Consider the following 21,020-nt stretch of genomic DNA (forward strand, 5'->3'; position numbering starts at 1 on the left):
AGCGTCGCGTCTCGGGCTCCTCCCCAGCAAAACTGGGCTGAGACGCGGCGTTCTCAGGCGAGGTCTTCCCGGGATAGAACCGATCTGAGGACGGTTATTGTCGCCAGGAAGGCTTCGTCGAAGAAGTCCTGACGCCACTGGTGTCAGGCTACTGAGGGTGGTCCCCACCGTGAGACAGAGGTGTTCGCCGCTGAATCCGGCGCCCGCTCTCTCTCGGTGCCCTCAGGGGTTCGTTCTGCCAACCCTGCCTGTAATGGGGGGTGCAGACGGTCCCAGCGAGCGATTTCCCGAGGGACGCTCGTTTGCTCCGAGGAGCGATACAGAACGGTCGTTAAACCCTGCCCGTGCGCGGTCACAGGGCGCTGTTTCTGTTTTTAAAAACTACTCCAGAGGCCAGTCTCGAGAGACTGGTACCCTTAGTAGAATTTCTGGTAGAATGGGGAAGTCTTCCAAATATATCTCGTTGGGTCCTGCAGACTATCGAACGCGGGTACGCGATCCAGTTCAGGTCGCGTCCACCTCGTTTCCGGGGGGTTTTGCCCACAGTGGTGACCCCCGAGCAGGCTCTGGTTATGGAACAAGAAGTGAAAGCTCTGCTACTGAAGGGGGCGATAGAACGAGTTCTTCCTCCCGACAGATAGCTGGGGTATTACAGCCGGTACTTCATTGTTCCAAAGAAGGATGGGGGGCTGCGTCCGATTTTAGACCTGCGCCTCTTAAATCGGTCAGTAGGGAAGCTCAAGTTCTAAATGCTGACTCTCAAGCAGATCGTGTCACAGATCAGGTCCGAGGACTGGTTTGTCACGATAGACCTAAAAAAGACGCGTACTTCCATATCTCCATCCTTCCGCAACATCGGAAGTTCCTGAGGTTCGCTTTTTGGGGCGAAGCGTACCAATATCGGGTCCTTCCATTCGGCCTAGCGTTATCTCCTCGAACCTTCACGAAATGCATGGACGCGGCCTTGGCCCGCTGCGTCTCCAGGGCATTCGCATTTTAAATTACATCGACGATTGGTTGATTCTGGCTCAATCGGAGCATCAGGCGATTCGGCATCGAGATGCCGTCCTCGCCCACATCAGAAGGTTGGGGTTGAGACTCAACGCCAAGAAGAGTGTGCTTTCGCCAGTTCAGCGGACCACTTTTCTAGGCGTGGTATGGGATTCGACGACGATGCAGGCATGTCTGTCGCCGGCTTGTATAGCCTCGATTATCTCGACTGTCAAGCAAGTGAAGCTAGGCCAGTCACTCACTGTAAAGGAATTCCAGAGAATTATGGGTCTGATGGCAGCAGCATCCAACGTGTTACCGTGCGGCCTGCTGTACATGAGACCACTACAGTGGTGGCTCAGGACCAAGGGGTTCTCCCCGAGGGGAAAGCCGCTCCGCAAGATCAAGGTCACGCGACGTGGTCTCCGTGCCCTGGCTATGTGGAAAGAACCTTGGTTCCTGTCCCTGGGACCTGCGCTGGGAGCTCCGTGTCGCCGGGTAACGGTGACGACGGATGCCTCTCTCACGGGCTGGGGAGCGATCATGAGTGGTCGCTCGGCCCACGGATTGTGGCAAGACCATCATCTCCGATGGCATATAAATTGTCTAGAGATGATGGCGGTGTTTCAGGCTCTGAAACACTTTCTCCCAGACCTCAGAGATCATCATGTTCTTGTCCGGTCAGACAACATGGTCTCTTACATAAACCACCAGGGGGGTCTGCAGGGACCCGTTCTGCTGAACCTGCCTGTGAGGGTGGGCGCAGACGGTCCTAGCGAGTGGTTTCCTGAGGGAAGCTCGTTTGCTCCGAGGAGCGATACAGAACAGTCGTTAAACCCTGCCTGTGCGCGGTCACAGGGCACTGTTTCTGTCTCTATAATTACTCCAGAGGCCAGTCTCGAGAGACTGGTACCCTTAGTGGAATTTCTGGCAGAATGGGAAAGTCTTCCAAATATATCTCGATGGGTCCTGCAGACTATCGAACGCGGGTACGCGATCCAGTTCAGGTCACGTCCGCCTCGTTTTCGGGGGATTTTGCCTACTGTGGTATCCCCCGAGCAGGCTCTGGTCATGGAACAAGAGGTGAAAGCTCAGTTACTGAAGGGGGCGATAGAACGAGTTCTTCCCCCCGACAGAGAGTTGGGGTATTACAGCCGTTACTTCATTGTTCCAAAGAAGCTAACGATATACGCCTCCCTCAACGGGCTGGGGGCGATCATGAGTGGTCGCTCAGCCCGGGGTCTGTGGATTTTCTCCCAGACCTGAGGGGTCACCATGTTCTTGTCCGGTCAGACAGCACATCGGGGGTCTTTTTATAGACCATCAAGGGGGTCTGCGCTCATGTCCATTATTCAGGCTAGCGCCAGATCCTTCTGTGGGCCCAGGGGAAGCTTCTTCTTTGGCGATTATATATCCCAGGATATTTAAATCGGGGAGCAGACATCCTGTCGAGGCAGGGGCCGAGGCCCGGGGAGTGGAGACTCCACCCCGAGGTGGTGGAGCTCCTATGGAGTCATTTCGGTCATACAGAGGTAGGCCTATTTGAATCCAGGGACTGAGAGACTGCATGCTGTGGTTTCTCTGTATCCACCAGCCCCTCTGGGGTTGGATGCGATGGTACAGGAGTGGCCGAGGTCACCCCTGTACGCATTTCCCCCGATTGCTCTGCTCCCAGGAGTTCTGGAGAGGGTTCACCGAGTCGGGGTCTTTCTACTGTTAGTAGCCCCGCGTTGGCCGGCCCGAGTATGGATGCGGGTCGATACTTCACCCCCGCCCAGATCTATGGAGGTTGTGGCTTGGCCTCTGAGGGGGCCCAGCTCATAGAATGGGGTCTCTCGACTGAGGTCGTGGAGACCATCCTCCAATCCAGAGCTCCATCCACGAGGAGATTATATGCCTTGAGGTGGCAATGTTTCACCTCTTGGTGGGGAGAACACCAGTTGGACCCAGTTAACTGCCCGGTGTGGCGGTGCTGGAATTCCTTTGGAGCATTTCTCCACAGGGTTATCCCACTCCACACTAAAGGTGTATGTGGTGGCCTATCTGCTTACCACGTCCCTTTGAGTGGAGCTTTTCTCGGGAGATACCCATTGGTAATTCTTTTTCTTCGTGGTATTGTGAGGTCAGACCAAGAGAAACTAATCTGCTCTGCCCTCTGAGGGCTCTAGATGCTTATGTCCACAGAGCTGCCCTGTGGAGAAAGCCTGAACAGTTATCTGTTTGTTTTGGACCTCCGAAGAAAGGTTGTCCCGCATCTGAGCAGAGGTTGAGTAAGTGAGTGGTCGAGGCCATCTCATTTGCATATGAGTCCGCCGGTCAGCCTTCTCCTTTGGCTGTCTGGGCTCACTCAACCAGGGGTATGGTAGCTCCGCTCCAGGGGCGCAGGTGCTTTCGTCTAAATATGTGCCTGATTTCATACAACGGACACCTGCTCGCATGGCGGCGTTGGTATTAGCGTTCCCACGGCGTTTACACGCAGCTCGAAGTTCCCTGAATGGGAACGTCTCTGGTTATAATAATATATAATAATTCGTTACATTTATATAGCGCTTTTCTGGACACTCAAAGCGCTTCACATAGAAGGGGGGGATCTCCTCAACCACCACCAATGTGCAGCATCCACCTGGATGATGCGACGGCAGCCATATTGCGCCAGAACGCTCACCACACACCAGCTTACTGGTGGAGAGGAGACAGTGATGAAGCCAATTGGTGTATATGGGGATGATTAGGAGGCCATGATGGACAGAGGCTACTGGGCAAATTTGGCCAGGATGCCGGGGTTACACCCCTGCTCTTACGAAAGACATCCTGGGATTTTTTATGACCAGAGAGTCAGGACCTCGATTTAACGTCTCATCCGAAGGACGGTGCTCTTTTTGACAGCATAGTGTCCCCATCACTTTGCTGGGGCGTTAGGACCCACACAGACCACAGGGTGAGCACCCCCTGCTGGCCACACTAACACCTCTACCAGCAGCAACCTGGCTTTCTCAGAAGGTCTCCCATCCAGGTACTAACCAGGCTCAGCCCTGCTTAGCTTTAATGGGCTACCAGTCTTGGGCTACAGGGTGATATGGCTGCTGGTTACGTATGTAACCCTAGTTCCCTGAAGGGAACGAGACGCTGCGTGTCTATGCCATACTCCCAGCATGCCCCTGAGCGCTTGCTTCAGTCCTATCAGAAGCTGTTGCGCTTGTGTTTCGGGGATGCTTTATAGTTTCCTGGTCGATACGTCACCCCGCCTATGACGTTCCGTCTCGCCATTGGACAGATTTCATACGTGCTTCATGACTCGTCACGCAGAGGCGTTCCCACGGCGTTTACACGCAGCGTCTCGTTCCCTTCAGGGAACTAGGGTTACATACGTAACCAGAGACGTTTTTGGACACCATTGGGTCACCTGATGGAGATTTAGGACACCATTGTGTCACCTGATGGAGTTTTTGGACACCATTGGGTCACCTGATGGAGTTTTAGGACACCATTGGGTCACCTGATGGAGTTTTTGGAAACCATTGGGTCACCTGATGGAGTTTTAGGACACCATTGGGTCATCTGATGGAGTTTTTGGACTCCATTGGGTTACTTGATGGAGTTTTAGGACACCATTGGGTCACCTGATGGAGGTTTAGGACACCATTAGTCACGTGATGGAGTTTTTCGGTTCCTTGCCACTGTTGTCTTTGGCTTGCTCAGTTGGGGATATTCAAATTGATTAACCAATCAGTAATACCCTTGATCAGCTCTACCAAATGTGGATGTTTTTCCACTAAGAAACAAACATTGTTATGTTTGGATTGACACTGTGAAGCTGCTTTGATGCAATCTATATTGTGAAAAGCGCTATATAAATTACTTGACTTGACTTGTTGTGATAATCAAATAATATGATTTAAAAAATATTTAATGTTTTTTTAAAAGGCAATGCTTTCGTCTACAGTATTACATTGACACACAGGTATCAAGAGTCAGTCTATGAATCTCTAAAATGGGCACAATTTGCTGTTTGACACAGGAGTTTACTGCTGTGCGGTTTTCTGTCTCATTGGCATCAGCATTTGTGAGACCATCTTTGTAAATTATGTGAAGGCTAAAGGAGCCGGTGGAAGATCAGTGGAAACAGCATCTACTGTCACTGGACCAGATGGTAAGAGTGGACACCGCATCTGATTATGAGGAACATTTTCCTGTCTTTGAAACTTTTACTTCACAAATTAAGGTTAAGATTTGTTTGCTTTGACACTTTGGTAAATACGAAAAGAAAAACAATTAAAATTAATCATTGAGTGTATTAGACTGAAAAAAAATGTGAATGTATTGAAGCATCCATGTGCCCTTAAATAGGACGAGCAGTTTGGATATGGATGGATGAAAATTGCACCATGTAAATGAGCATGAAACAAACCACTCTGAAACCACACATGAAATTAATTTAAAATGAATTTCACTTTCAAAATATCGTATACTTGGTATTGTTCAGACCACACAAAACATATCGGCTACATTTGTAACTCTCGTTCCCTGAGTAGGGAACGGACACGTTATGTCAGATGACGACGAAATGGGGTTTCACTTAGAAAAACCTATAAACTTTGAGTATTTAAAAACGAGCCAATGGCAAAAAGATGCCATGGAAATTGCATGGCGTAATTCTGCCCCACCTCGTGGGTATAAAAGGAGGACACCAGCAACATGCATATATGTTTCGTCGTTGAGGAGCCAAGACTGAGCTCAGGCGATCCCCGTGGTACAGCAGGAGTGGCAGGAACACGCAACATCTCCGTTCCCTACTCAGGGAACGAGGATCACATACGTAACCGAGACATTCCCTTTCGTTGTCATTCTGAGTTACGTCGGATGACAACGAATGGGGTTACCAGTCTAATCACACCACCTTCAGTGCCCTGCAGTGCCCTGCATAAATCTGAGATATCTGTTGTGAGACTAGCATGGAGGAAGAACTCCTATTTAGCACAGGAATACCAAGGTACACTGGGGAGCATATCTCACATCTTGAGATGTGGACACCATTTGGAAAGATGGTGTCCATATCTTTTTTGCCAAGGGAAAGACACATGCTCAGAGAGGCTCACATTGGAAATGCACATGTGGGGGTTGCCTAGAGGGGGAATGCAAAGATCAGGACGAGGGTGCCATAGGGTGCCCCGTCCCTGAGAAAGGAGGTCCTTCCTCAGAGGAATTGGCCAGGGAGGTGCTGTCGCGAGGAGTACAAGTTCGGAGAACCAGGTCCGGATAGGCCAGTGTGACGCGAACAGAATGACCTGCTCCTCATCCTCCCTGACCTTGCACAGGGTCTGCGCAAGAAGGTTCACTGGGGGAAATGCATATTTCCGCCCCCCGGCCAGCTGTGCACCAGTGCATCCGTGCCGAGCGTGCCCTCGGTCAGGGAATAATACAGGGCGCAATGTGTCAAGTCGTGACAGGCAAACCCTAACTGGTCCCTAATCAGCTGAACCGACTAGGGATGGAGTCGTCATTCACCAGGGAGGGGCTGAAGCCGTGAGAACTAGTCGGCTGTGGACATCACCAAACCCAGGGAATGCACGGTCATCTTCTTCACCAGGAGCGCGAGGTCAGTGGCGGCGTGCAGCTCATCAAAGAGCCCTGGGTCTGTCCTACCATTGTGCATGTCTCTGAGCATCTAGGCCTGTAGACCTGCAGAGTGGCCATGGCATGCAGAGAAGCAGCTGCCTGTCCCGCCGCTCTGCTAACGTAGACGTAAATCTGCAGGCTTTGGATGGGTGCTTTTGGAGGAGCACTCTGAGGACGCAGTTGCATCGCAACAGAGTGTTCATCTGGGGGGAGCCCAGTGCCCCATCGAGGGGAGGAAAGACGGATGTGATCAGCGATTGGGAAGACATGGGTTCCTTCCAGGACTTTGAGATCTCATCATGCACGTCCGGGAAGAAAGGTATTAGGGTTGGCCGCGGACGATAGTCATAAAACAATCGTCCAGCCGTGAGCGCTATGAACAGGGTGGAGGGTTCCACTCTAAACCGATGCTCGCAACGAGGGCTAGGGCTAAGTTCATTGGTTGCACCTCAGAGACGTCCCCGCGCCATTGGATGAGCAGTTGCCACAACTCAGCCAATGAGCGAGCCTGATGCTCAATGTTTTAGCATGTGCATAAGCTTCAGCAAATCGAGGAAAAGGAGTTTCCCTGCACATTCACTGTATAAAATTCACCGGAGGAAAAAGTTTGCACGTCCGTCGTCAGATTTGGAAGTCACTCAAAAGGCTCTTTTACGGTGGCTTCAGTCGACTTCAGTGAGGTGCGGTGGTTTATGGGAGGAGTAGTTCCTTTGCTCGGAAATGAAAATATGTACACAGGCTTGTACCTTCGACTTTTTTTGGATTTTCTCTTTGTTTTTTCACTCGAAATGATATATTGTATGCTTATGAGTTCAGCCGTAGCTGGTTATCCTCAGACATGCTCTTATACTCTTTAGATATGGATTTTACAAAATTTCAATGGGAAAAATTAATGGGAAATTTACTTCCGGCACCAGCGCTCTCTTGGGCTGTGGGCGGGACTGTGATGCTCTATAGTCAGCGCCTTGTTCCACACCGTCACCCTCAGGTCACCCTGGCCACTAGCTGAAGTAGTTCCTCTCGTGGAGACATCAGATCGGGGTGTGGATGAGGGGAATCTCACTCTTGCGAGATCACTGAGTCTCGACCGTAGTGTTGTGATGGTCATGTTCCCACAGAGAGAACACGAGTCATCCATGAACGCTGCTCTAGCGTGATCAATACCCAAACAAATCAGACAGCGCTCGTGCCCATCAGAGTCAAACACAAGTCTAACGCAACCAGAAGTGCATAGGCAAGGCATCTTTAAAAAGACAACCTCTTGTACACCTCTTTTCGTGAGAGGAAAAACGCAAGTGTTGAAGCGCCCAGGGAGAAACAGATTTACTGGCAAATCACTGCACACATAAGCAGGAAGTGTGCACTCGCTGGGACATTGCCGTCACACCAACACCGGAGAGTCTCGCTCGTCTTGTAAAGCTGATAGTTCAGAGATGACTGTGGAGTGAAGAATTAACTTGGCTCTGAAGCGAAAACATAACACAAGCATGTTGCCGCCGTCCTCCTTTTATACCCACAAGGTGGGGCGGAGTTGCGCCATGCAAATTTCGCAGACCCATGGCATTTCTTTGCCCTTGGCTCATTTTGTAATTCTCAAGTTGGTAGGCTTTCTAAGCAAAACCACATTTGTCATCATCCGACTTAACTCGGAGTGACAGCGAAAGGGAACAGTGCTTATTCAGAGCTGTGCTTTTCTCGTTTCCTCTCGCAGGCGGTGTAAAAAAACAGGAGGACCCTTCAGCCTCAGTTACAGATCAGTGTTGTGCCCCAACTCGTCAAAAACAACGACAGAAGACATGTCTGTCCTGGACCAGAGTGGCAAGAATCATAGATGTGACCTTCATGGTCTTTTACATAATCACTGTTATTGTGTTTCTGTCTGTACTTGGGAAGCTTTGGATTCCAGAGTGATGTCTTGAGAGCACACACAATACATTTTAATATAAAGAGTTAATAAAAAGTTTATTTTGAGTTTAAAACACAAGAATTCATGGGAAAACACAAACATTTAGGATCTCAAGTGAAAAAAAGAATATCACTCTTAATCATTTTTATAAAAAGTTAAGTTACATATTGGTGATTTAATGAATGACTCTATTGAACACTATAGGGCTGTTAAATTACATAAGTATCAACCAAATATATCTTACCAATTATTAAAATCTATTTACAGTGCAATTACAAATGCCTAAATAATGTAGTAAGGTTAATGTAAATATAACATTTTGAATATGGAAAAATGGGATGTTGAGAAAAATTGTATTATCATATTATATTAAACTAAAACTGCCAGAAGCTGGCAGTAAGTCATAATTAGTGAATCATTGAATCATTCCTTCAACCAATTCGCTCAAAAGTTCGTTCTAAACCCTCATTCCCTATTCCCTATGTTAGTCAACTAATACTGTTCACTTGAAGGAGTGAATGAAAACGAGTTAATGAATTTGGAGAGCCGTTGAGCGTACATCGGTTGTACACTCATTATTGTGGTGCAATGTGGGATTGAATGAATGCACTCAATAATGTCCACTATGGTTTCGGACACCACTACAAAAGGATGTTGGGGGTGATTTTGAATTCAGCCCAAGTGTCCACTGACTTCATGAATGGGTCATTGAATTATTGACTCGCCCAATTCATTCCAAATCAATGAATTATTCAAGAACAGTTTCGAACTGTTTTCACCAGGAAAATTGAGCAAAAAGAGTCAAATTTGACAATGGTTTGTCTAAAAATAGTAAAGAATTTATTTAACTGCTATACTGTACAAAATGTATTTCACATTTTGTAATTGTGCTGATATTCGTGAAAATTACACTCGTGCTCATGTGATATTGCTTATGTTATCTAAACACAAAATACAAGAATTTGGCAATTTATATCCTGAATTTTGGGGGTATTTTTATTCATTTTGGTGGCATTTCTCACCTTGCATACAGAGATTAGCGGATGTTGAGATGAAACCACAATTCATTTTCTTCCTCTACACTTTAATTTAGTTTATAATACACTAAATATTTAAGGTTTAAGATGCATGTGATAAAAAAATTTACAAAGATTTTAGTTGACACTATTGCAATTTCGTTTTAAGTACTTAATTCGTTTCTTTGGAGTACACTCATTGTGCCATTTCTTTTTCCCTTACTGTAAACCCTACGCTCAAAATTATTAATTGGTTTGAGTAGGACAAACTTAAACTAATTAGTTCAGTCAAATTAACTTTTATGAGTATTTAGCACCTTTTTTTCTTTCAAGTTCACATAGCTAATACATTTTAAGTAAACGGTTTCATTGTGTTGAGTTTTATGAAATTATCCCTTTTTAATTATCCCTTTTTAACATCCCATGCTGGGATGTCTATTTCCCAGCATGCTTTGCCGATGGCACTCGAAAGGGCATATTTAAATTCTAAAATTAAGCAATAATGGGGTTTTATGTAAAATATATTTTAAAATAACTTTTTATTATAAAATATAATAATATAATGGGGTTTTATGTTTGTTTGTTTGTTTGGTTTTTTGGTGCAAGATTAATGTTAAGTGGGATATTTGGTTTTCAAATTGAAATGAATTTCTGTAAATGTTGGTTTTAGGATGGTGACAAGTGGTGCACGCAGCTTGATTTGAGAGCAAATAAAAGCTTTTGCAATGCTGCACTCGTACAGCAAATGCTACCCAATAACATATTATAGTGAACATGTTAATAAAACAGTATGGTAGCAAACTAGTTTATTAAAGCTAGCTTGGTTTATAATAAAAGTATTCACATTGAGATAACGGTGTAAGCTCGTGGTGTATCTTAAATATCTGTCAGCTGTTTCAGGAGGTCAACTTTTGTTCTGTTCAGATTTCCTTTGATTTTCCTTATATTGAGGTGAAGGTTGAAGTTTATTTTAAGTCTAGCTCATTGCTTTTGGATTAAGTTTGTATTCTTTATTAGTGATATTTTTTTGATTGGTTGGTCACAATAAAAACTATATTATTTACCATTGTCCTCGTGCCTTATTACCTGACTTTTTCACTCTCACACACACACACACACACACGCACGCACGCACGCACGCACGCACGCACACACACACACACACGTTTTATGGACTCCATAGACAAACACAAAACTCTCTGTATTTTAACATTTCTGTATTTTAACATTAAAAAACACATCACATTGGTATTTCTAAGTTTCCTTATTCTGGCCAAAAATATGTTTTTTATGTTTATGCTGTCAGCCTCCTCTAACAATCGTGATTGTAACATTAAAACTGGCTTGAAGAAATTGTTTCTTTTATTATTATTATTAGGCTTTAATTAAATATTTAATTGAATACATTTTGGAGCCCCACCTCCCTTCCTTCCTACGGCAGACTGCTTTTATATGTTCATGGTGTGTTTTAAAAATGTTATCTCAAAATATTCTCACCATACTTGCATATTATCAGTAGAAAATAACTACAGCAAAAAGCAAACTAGCAAATATTACACAATCCTGCTTACAGTGTTTCAAATAGTGATGTCAAAAATTCTTCTGTACCAAATTTTGCAAATGTGACGATACCAGCATTTCTCTCTAGCATTGGGAGCAACATAGACATCATATAGATAGACGCCCTATCAGACGAGCCGTGGAGCCGCCATCTTAAACCGGTCATCCGCTCTACTCAGTGTAAACTGTATGGTGGATATGAGCTGTCAACGCATTTAATGAATCACATCTCACTGAAAAACGAACTGATTTTGATTGTTTTTTTTGCTGCAAACCATTCATGTGACACATGGTTCTGCGTATTTTAATATCCATAGTAGGCTTAACAGTAATATAATATTCTGATATAAGATATAAAGTGACCAGACACATTATGTTTGATGAAGGATATAATGTATTTTATAAATCACACACTGTCAAGTTATCAGGGTTTTTCTTTGCCTCAATGTCTGCCCAAACTTGAAAAAGGCCTCAATGAAGGTGCATGGAATAACTCAAACCATCTGGTTCTTCATCATAGAAGCAGTTTATTAAAAATCTCTCATCATTGACTAGATCTTCTTTTGTACTTGTCTCAATGATAATTCCAGAAGGTTAGCTTAATAACCTACACAGAAACAGATATGTGATATGAGTCACTACAAAGTGCAACAAAAGTACAAACACCATTGTCAAACATTCACAATTTACACAGCAACTTAACAGCAATGTAAATAATGAAGCTTGTTATGCAGTTAGAAAGTAAAATGCTAAACTACTAGCATTAAACACCTTTCAAACATACACAAAATATGTAGTCATTAAAGAAAAATAAGTCTTTGTCCTACCAGTTGCATCTCAAAGTTGATGAAACATTGTGGCTTTTCAACAGTCTTTCTCCTTTGGTTTTTTAAACACCAAAACCCACCAACTTCACTAGGAGAAGCACATTTACTGCAAACAAAGATCCCTCTTGCTCCCAGTAATCACACACACCTGGTGGAGTTTGGAGATGTGGAGTTTCAATGACCAATCAGCTACCTTGATTCTCCCAGGTTGCACCATGTGCTCCCAACCAATAGGCTGCACTCATTTTGATCTTAAATCTTCTTTACCAATGATGAATTTATACTTTTTAACCATGTCTCTTTTTTTTCCCTTTTTTTTTTCTTTCTCTCAAATTCAACTTAACACACACTATGTGATAAAAGAAGCAGAAACAGATAGTTAGCCCACGTAAATCTGCCTGTTAGCATTCTAGAATTGATTGTGATGCTAATAATTTTAGCCACCGGTGGAGGAAGTGCAAATTAATATTCTAACCAAGGATTTACTAACGTAATTGTAAATGAATTTGATGGGATTTCTACATAAGTAAAAGTATAAAGTATCCTCACCTCATTAGTGTTCATTGGTATCTGTATTTAGTTTCCCTCTGTTCATTCAGTTCTGATCGGTTCTGCTTTACTCATAGTTGTGTTTAGAATGTGTGTGTATGTGTGTGCCTGTCATTCTGCCTGCCTGCCTGAACCTGTGAGTAATATATAGTAAATAATTTCTATTGGAGCCTTTTTGATTTGAGTCTTCTTCAACCCACAGCACACCGTAACACTCACATGTTTGCAGGTAACACATGGAAAAATACCTTGTAATACATACTACATACTGATGAATTCTACATCCTCACAATGAATTATTGAATTATTTCTACTGTACTTCCTGTGTACATGTAATTAAAATACTGCCCATCTCTGGTTGTGAACAACAAATCTTTTGTTATTTTGCCTTGTGGTTGGAACTTATCTTCAGTTACTTAGAAGCCTATGTATCACCGCACGAACGGGCTAGAGGAATTTGTTTGTATAACATTCACAAAATGCCAATATCGTGACAGAATCATGAATGTATTACAGTGTTGATCTCCCTGAAGCAATGCAAATGTTTTTCTCAAGAGCTTCCCTGAACCACCACACTCCATCACTGCACGACTCATAGGTAACATAACAGACACTGTACAAAACATATTGCTATGAGTGATAGCTGTATGGAGATTGTATTATTATTGTCTCATTGAGATAATTCACAAATGTTTTACATTGTGCAGTGTGAGGTTATTTTCTAACAGTAAGAAATTAAACAAACAAAAATATCACTCACACTGTAAAACATTAACTGTATAATTGACAGTAAGTTACTGGCAATTTTGGTTGCCTGTTAATTAATATTATTTTAGGAAACCGGTTGTCTTAAATTGGTCAATTGTTATTTAATATTTATACTGTGTTTATAATGTATGTATATAAATTCTGTAATTCTGTAAATGATTATTTCTGGGCCGTCCAAGATGTTTTACTGGCCCCTGCCTAACCACTCCTATGAAAATATCCTGGTTCACTGGTTGGGAGTGATAATGTGTGGCTGACTCACGGTGTATAAATATAACAAATGACTGACATCTGTTCAAGATTGAAACCTCATCGTAGAGCAGAAGTATCTCAGACACTTGTTTTTTTTTTCTCCACTATTGAACATGCACCTACACTGGCTAATATTTTTTCTTGCACCAATGGGTAAGTAATATTGTTTAATGGTAACACTTTACAATAAAGTTCAATTTGTTAACATTAGTTAATGCATTAGGCATCATAAAGGACAATAATTAACAGTTTTAAAACATCTGTTAATCTAGATAATGTTTATTTATAAAATGTATCAGTATGTATAAATAAACTAGGGTTGTGCAAAAGTTAATTGCGATTAATCGCATCCAAAATAAAAGTCTGTGTTTACATAATATATTTGTGTGTGCTGTATATAATTATTTTGTATATATAAATACCTATGCATGCATGTATATATTTAAGAATTATTTGCGGTTAAATTCTGTATATATTTATAAATACATAATCTATATTATATAAATATAAATATTTTATATATGAATAACATATTTTCTTAAATATATACATGCATGTGTGTGTATTTATATATACAAAATAATTATATACAGCACACACAAATATATTATGTAAACAGAGACTTTTATTTTGGATGCGATTAATCGTAATTAACTTTTGCACAGCCCTAAAATAAACAGTAGCCAAGTTAATAAATGCTGCAGAATAGCTGCCCAGATGGATATAAAAAATCGTTAACTGTATTGAATCAACTGTTGCACCCATAATTAGTACTCTAATAATGGTGAACTTTTTTTTAAATCAATGGTAAAGGCATTGAGTCAATGTTACAATGTGCTGTTGTTTCAACAACATTTTTGCATTCTCAGAAAATTAAACCATAAATTACAACTGACTTAAAACCACAGCTTGACATTAACTGAAGATAAAATACTTTAAATCACTGAAGATCTCAGCAAAGGAGGATTACAGGGTAATTCCCCTGGTGGAGACATGAATATGTATTTAAAGTGGGTCAAATATGTAGTAGAATAGTATCATAAATTTCTAATTTGGGTCCCCAGCTAGCAGAGAACGTTTTCAGAACATTGGCTAACATTCCCTATTTGGTTAATGTTTTAAAGAAATGTTCAAAGAATGTTTTAAGGTTTTCTCATTTCAAATAATGTTTCTATGAGGTTAAATGTAAACTAAGATATAATGTTTTAACTGTAACATTTTGAGGATGTTTTGGGAAAGTTGTTGAGATAAAAGATTATACAATGTTCCATAATAACAAAGGAGGAACATTATCAAATCAACGTTCGCAAGAAAGCAAGAATGTTATCCTACACAGCAAAAACTCCAGTGCTAAATTTACTCTCCTGTGTCCACAATTAAAGAGTTAAAGTGTTTAAATATGAGTGTTAAATGAACACTGAAAAGTGTTAAAATTAATTCGATAATTACCAGAAGTCAAGTAATTGAGCAGAATCACTGAAGGAGAAAACCACAAATTGTAAGTCACCATTATGGTGATCAGTGTTTGCTTTAGTTGACCATTATATTTTCACTATAAATTTTGTTTGTCTGCTGTTATTGATTCACAATATTCAAATGAACAAAGAAAAGTGTGATCTGATAGTGTTGGTTATATTTAGTTAGTTAGTTAGTTAGTTAGTTAAAGCTTTATTTGCCATTTGTACTGGTACAGCTGTACATGTACATAGGAATTTTTGTAGCAGAGCTCGTTGAATCAAACATAAAAGATAAACATTAAAACAGCTAACAAGCTACACAGCACACGCTACACACAATGGACTTTAAGAAATCAAGACTTAAAAAATACATTCAACCTCAACAAAGAGCATCATAATCCCATGTTAAGAAACCCCCACCCCTACAATTGTTACTTTGAGATTACATTTAAGATTGCTCCACGCTAAAAGAAAGAATATTGCACTGTCCCAAGATACTACGTGATATAAATATTTAAAAACAAACTTACTGTAATAAATCTTGTCTGTACTAAATATACTTTTACACTTATCTATACTCTTACTATAATAAATAACACCTGTCATTATACAAAAAATGAGGCAAACACATTCGTTCCTTCTGCCATGTCCTTAGCCATCAGTCTCACAGCAGCTGGAAAGAAGCTGTTATAGAACCGCACCCTGTGTGAAATAATACTGTCCGGTCTGTTATATCTCAAGTTATATATTGAGTGTTTAGGTTTAAACATAGAGTATGCAGGGTGGTGTGTGTCCTTTAGAATGTTCTTAGCTCTCTTCCTGCAGCGTTGTGTGAATAAAGTGTCCATAGAAGGAAGGTCCGATCCAACGATCTTCTCCGCTGTCGTTATTACCCTCTGGAGAGCTCTCCTTTCTGCTTGGGTGGTGCTTCCAAACCAGACAATAATACCATTTGTTTGGATGCTTTCCACGTAATCACATATTTTGGCGTAATCATACTGTAATCTGAAAAATTAAACTTATTGAGATGATTTGGTTTAACTTTTTAGCAACAGCTTTGTGAATCTACAGCATATGCTTATCAGTATTTTTCTTATAGTCCAAAATATTTATTTAAAATTGTCCTGATCAAAACACTTTCAAATGAATTTATTTAGAAACACAGACATCAATAATCAGCCTGTGAATCTCAACAATGGTGAAAATAATAATCCACCAATAACAACTAATTAATGGCTCCCATTATGCATTGCGGTATGAATAAATTATAATCTGAATTGTCTATGTCAATGGTTTTCAAACCTGTCCTGGGGGACCTCCAACACTGCACGTTTTCTTTGTCCTTGTCCATTCTGTTTTCTGTCATGCGTCGGCATGTTTGCAATGACTACAGAACTAAAACTGACTTCAATTCACAGATTTCAGGTGAACCAGAGTTTGTAATAAGTTTGTAAACCATGTACATATGTCGACACTAAAGGGTGTTAAGTGAGAAAAGTAACATTGCGGCTATGTATCATAACCAAACACAAAACAAAAGTAAAAGCGGCAGCTCCTCCATGCGTATCTATAAATATGTACAACCCAGCAAACACAGAACGTTCCCCTAACGTTCCCGAATGGTCTGATGAGGATATTTTTTTGGGAACCAAACAAGAACGTTATAGGAACGTTCCATGTAGGTTATTTTTAGGTTCCATTTTTATAACGTAAGGAGAATGTTCTGGGAACGTTCCCTTAACCTTAAGGGAAAGTTCTAGGAACGTTCTGGGAAACAAAAGCTAACGTTCCCAGAACCTAAATTTGTTTGCTGGGAAAAAGAACCTTTGGATGACCCCCTAAGATCAATAGTACATGTTTGTTTTTGTTTGTGTACTTCTGTGTCTGACAAGAGTATGAACTGTAGAAGAATGGATGTTTAAACATGACATTCTCTTTCACTGTGTGCTTGGAGAATATATTCTGCTCTGTTACCGAATGTCTCATATGCACAGGGTCGCTGTCTGATCCTCATAACTGCAATTATTCTAAAATACATACAGCCAAAAGTGATCTTTTTAAATATCTCGGCTTGGACAAGAACGACTCTGAGAATACCAGAATGTGGCCCATGATGTTCACTTACTTCCCAGTCAATATTTTTGTGGACCTGTATGTGACCTCCATCATAAATGTGGTATGTGTCCAGTATGATTGATCTTCTCATTCAAGTCATTATGGGATGTCAAGCAGTTGCGATATCATATTTCAACCATCTTATATCTACAGGATGAAAAAGCCCAGAGTCTCACGACACAGGTCAAAATACTAACAGTAAGCATGTTAAAAAACTATTTCATTCTTATTTCAATGTTTTACTCAATTTAAGGATTTTATTTGATTTTCAAGCACAGTAGCTGTCTTATAATCACTCTAAACTTTATTTAACTTTCCAGAAGTGGCCAAATTTGAATATGCAGTGGAATAACAGCACATTTTGTGGAATTGAAACATGTGTTGCCCCCAGAAATATGTTTTGGACTCCAGACATTTCTATAATGGAAAGGTATACAAAATTACTTCTGCCAGAAACTTTTATTTATGTTGCAAAATGATGGATAGAATAAGGGTGATGGTATGACAAAAACGGAAATGACAAAACAGATTCAAAGGCTTTGTTCATTCTGCTCATAAAACATCCAGTCAACATGTTGATCTCACAGTGATCTCACCATGTGGTCACAGCGTCAGCAATGTGAGGTCACAGTGAGCTAAAAGTGTAACATTAGAGCGCACTCATTGTGTGTGTGCTCATACTATGGCCACAATATGAGCTCACCCCAGCTAGAAATGTTGTTGTACTATGAATGTTTTGAATGTTGAATGATGAATGTTCTTGTAATGTTTTCTGTAGATAATTGTATTTATGTTTACAGAATGTTATCCTAAAGGCTAGGAACACTATCTAAAAACATTTCAAAAATGTTTAGTGATGAAAACTGATAAAACATTATACCCTAACATTCTTATGAAGTTTTAACGGGAAGTTTCCCAGCAGACACAAGACTTAGCTTCTTAAAGAGGTTTAGATGTCGAAGTTTGCTTGAAAGTTAAAGTTTGGTTTGGTCACCATTGTGGAGGTCAATGTTTGCTTTAGTTGGGCTCTTTGGCCTTTACTTCTTAATAATCAATATTCTTGTGTATCTGTAAACATTTCTTATGGCGAGAGAAAATGTGATTGCTGAAGTTGGTTACTTGTTGATAATAAAGAAATTCATAATTCAATTAATACAATTTCCTGATTTCAACCAGGGAATTAGTGTTATCTATTTTGCATGATTATATCAGTCCAAAGTTCCTACAGCATAATATCCTCCAGCATTTAATCAGAAAAAACAGAAAGTAGTTACAATAAAGTCGAAAAACCTCAAGAATCCGTGAGTGAATCGTCTGTCCGCGCCGCCCAGCTACGGTTCAGGACTGTGTTCAAAACCCTGCCGCGCCACAAAGCGCCATTTGCATAGTTTTATATTAAAATTGCATTTATTTGTCTCAAATCGACGTTAATGTACATACAGACTTCACCCTGTGCTGCAATATAAATTTAAGCCTATTTAACATTCCTAATTTTCCTAATTCCTAACAGCTTGAATAGTCATATTGGGGAAAAAAATGTAAAACATAGCCTTTTTAAATCCATTTTTCAATAGGCTACTCTATCATATTAACCATACACTAACTGTGTTATTATTATTATTAAGTACCAGTCTAAACCCATCAGTGCGAAATATTAATGCATAGGCGATGTAACGTTTGCCTCACGTGGTTACATTCACGGTCGTGTAGAGCCACCTATTGGATTTACCAGGTCACAACACACTTCAGGTAATTTCTGTAGCGTAGCAGCGGAGCGAAATGAACGAAGAAAAACTCATCAATGAAGTAGAGAGTAGTATGAAGGAGTAGGAAGTAATCAATGAAGTAGTTGCCTGGACAACGGATAACGTTACAACAAAATAACAGACTTAACAAGGTGATAAACACTTTTACTTGGTTAACAACGTTCAAACATCAGCTATTTTATTCACTTAACATAAAAAATATAATACATCCAAAATACATAATACATATAAAAATTTAAACTCACCCATCTTGCAGCTCTTGACTTCTACCAGGAGTTGATTCAAAACTGAGCTCGTGCGAATAGAATGTGCGCGCCCAGTGTGCGACCCCCTTGAGGGGGCATGCGCTTCGGTCTGCGCAAGCGTTGGAAAGCCCCGGAAGTGATCTCTCGCGCGTCACTCGTTGTTTACACCGAGATTTCAGAAGTGTAACCTTTCACTGTGAAGATCTAAACATTTTTAGATATACAGGAAATCACAATGGAAGACGATTTCGATAACAGACAACGTTGATTTTTTTTTTTTTTGCAACCACGCACGAGATCACTTACAGCCTTTGTGCAGACAGAAGCGCCCGCGCCCTCGGATCACTTGGACGTGACTGTGATTACAAGAGGTAAATATGACATGAATACTGTTCGTTTTCTCTCACAAACCACTTGTTTCGTGTCTTAGGCCATTACGAGTCATTAAATCATGTTTAATTTGGACTTGTCTGTACATGCTCTTTGACGTGGACTCTATAGACCTCCATTATATGACTGACAGACATGAACGGTTTGACCTAAAAGTATCAAAATTGAAAATGCTGTGTAAATAAAGACAGATACAGTATGTCTTGGATGCCCTTGAGGTAAGCTAAAACATATAAAAAATTAATTTCAAAGTGAAAATCCCCCTATCCCTTTAACACCCGCAGGCGCTTATGGAGATTCTCACTTCCGAAAACGTTTGCGTACATTTTTGAATCGCCATAAATTTTCATAAAAATGCCAATATTTGAAATCTACTCAGTTGATTTCTCATATCAAATGTTCTCAGAAGTGAATTTAGTGACTAGCGTACGTAGTTGTAGAAAAACAAATTACTGTATTGACCTGCCTCTCCTTCCTCGAATGCCGAGTTGAATGCTGGGATATTTCTGCCGTCAAGTTCACACAAGTTACCAACCGATGCATCCTCGGTAAAATGGGCGTGTCAAGAACACATCCAGGATTTTTAACCGTTCTTGCCAAAATGCAAACTTGTGTATTGGGACAGTACTTGGGCCACAAATGATGACGTTTCACCAGGACCCAAGGACACAAATACAGACAAGAACACAGATTGAGAAAGGCCCGAAATCATCAGTGGCTAACAAAATGCATTGCGGCATGAAGCATGTCACCATTATTGAAATTCACACGCTGATTCTTGAGGTTTGAGTGTGTATACATGAAAATGATGTATTCATTAAAATGAAATTATTAAAACATTTTCAGGTTAAGATGACATCATTTTTATCAGAGCACTGCATAATTACTGTATATTTACTTTTGTCATCATCTATCTGATGGCATATAATCACAGTTTCAGTAAAATCTAACATTAAGAGTCAAACTGCTCAAATAAAGCAAACATTGATTATTAAATGATGACATCAAACCAAACTATTATTTTTTAATAAATCAACATCTGAACTAAGGCCTTATATACACATATAACTGAAGTAAATCTGGTTTGTAATAAGTGAAGCTAGTAATGCTGTTTGTAGAGTTGTTTAATGACGTTGGAGCCTGAAATTAAACAAATGTTTGGACGTTAACCCAAATTTCATTTTCTACCAAAATTTGACATATTGTTCCTTACTACGTTCATATAATTTGCATGTGACTCTCTGAAAATTCTTGAGCCATGCACAGATTCTGGTCATTTTGATTCCAAATTTGTCATATGGGACATAGTCACACAAAATCTCAAAAAGAGATTTTAATAAGTGAACTGTATATTTTTTGATTCCATTGTTATGATTTTATTTTCTTTTAATTTGATATAAGATATGAAGAATCCTAATAGTAACTTACCTGCACATTTACACTGTGAACCCCTTTTCGGTTTACAAAATACCTTTCATTGGGGGCTGATGGGGCCTTGATGGGGATGTGTGTGCAGTCTATGGCACCAATCACATTAGGAAGCCCGGGTACACATAAGTCATA

General features: G+C 40.9%; 2 protein-coding genes across 2 annotated transcripts in view; both read left to right on the forward strand.

Moving 5' to 3' along the window:
• LOC120491736 (5-hydroxytryptamine receptor 3A) overlaps positions 1–10,565 on the forward strand; it is a 47,389-nt gene extending 36,824 nt beyond the window's left edge. Inside the window, exons 7-8 of the mRNA XM_089128930.1 lie at positions 5,009–5,140; positions 8,318–10,565. Coding sequence (XP_088985056.1) covers positions 5,009–5,140; positions 8,318–8,517 — 332 coding nt within the window. The 3' untranslated portion in view covers positions 8,518–10,565. The remainder of the gene's footprint in view (positions 1–5,008; positions 5,141–8,317) is intronic.
• A 2,983-nt stretch (positions 10,566–13,548) lies between these two features.
• The window catches only part of LOC148982103 (5-hydroxytryptamine receptor 3A-like), a 42,046-nt gene continuing 34,574 nt past the window's right edge, over positions 13,549–21,020 (forward strand). The window contains exons 1-4 of the mRNA XM_089127781.1: positions 13,549–13,637; positions 16,936–17,117; positions 17,210–17,254; positions 17,377–17,486. Of these exons, the coding sequence (XP_088983907.1) occupies positions 13,598–13,637; positions 16,936–17,117; positions 17,210–17,254; positions 17,377–17,486 (377 nt within the window). The 5' untranslated portion in view covers positions 13,549–13,597. The remainder of the gene's footprint in view (positions 13,638–16,935; positions 17,118–17,209; positions 17,255–17,376; positions 17,487–21,020) is intronic.

The sequence above is a fragment of the Pimephales promelas genome, chromosome 3 (assembly GCF_988280905.1).
Source record: "Pimephales promelas chromosome 3, fPimPro1.hap1.1, whole genome shotgun sequence".
In the NCBI taxonomy this organism is placed as follows: domain Eukaryota; kingdom Metazoa; phylum Chordata; class Actinopteri; order Cypriniformes; family Leuciscidae; genus Pimephales; species Pimephales promelas.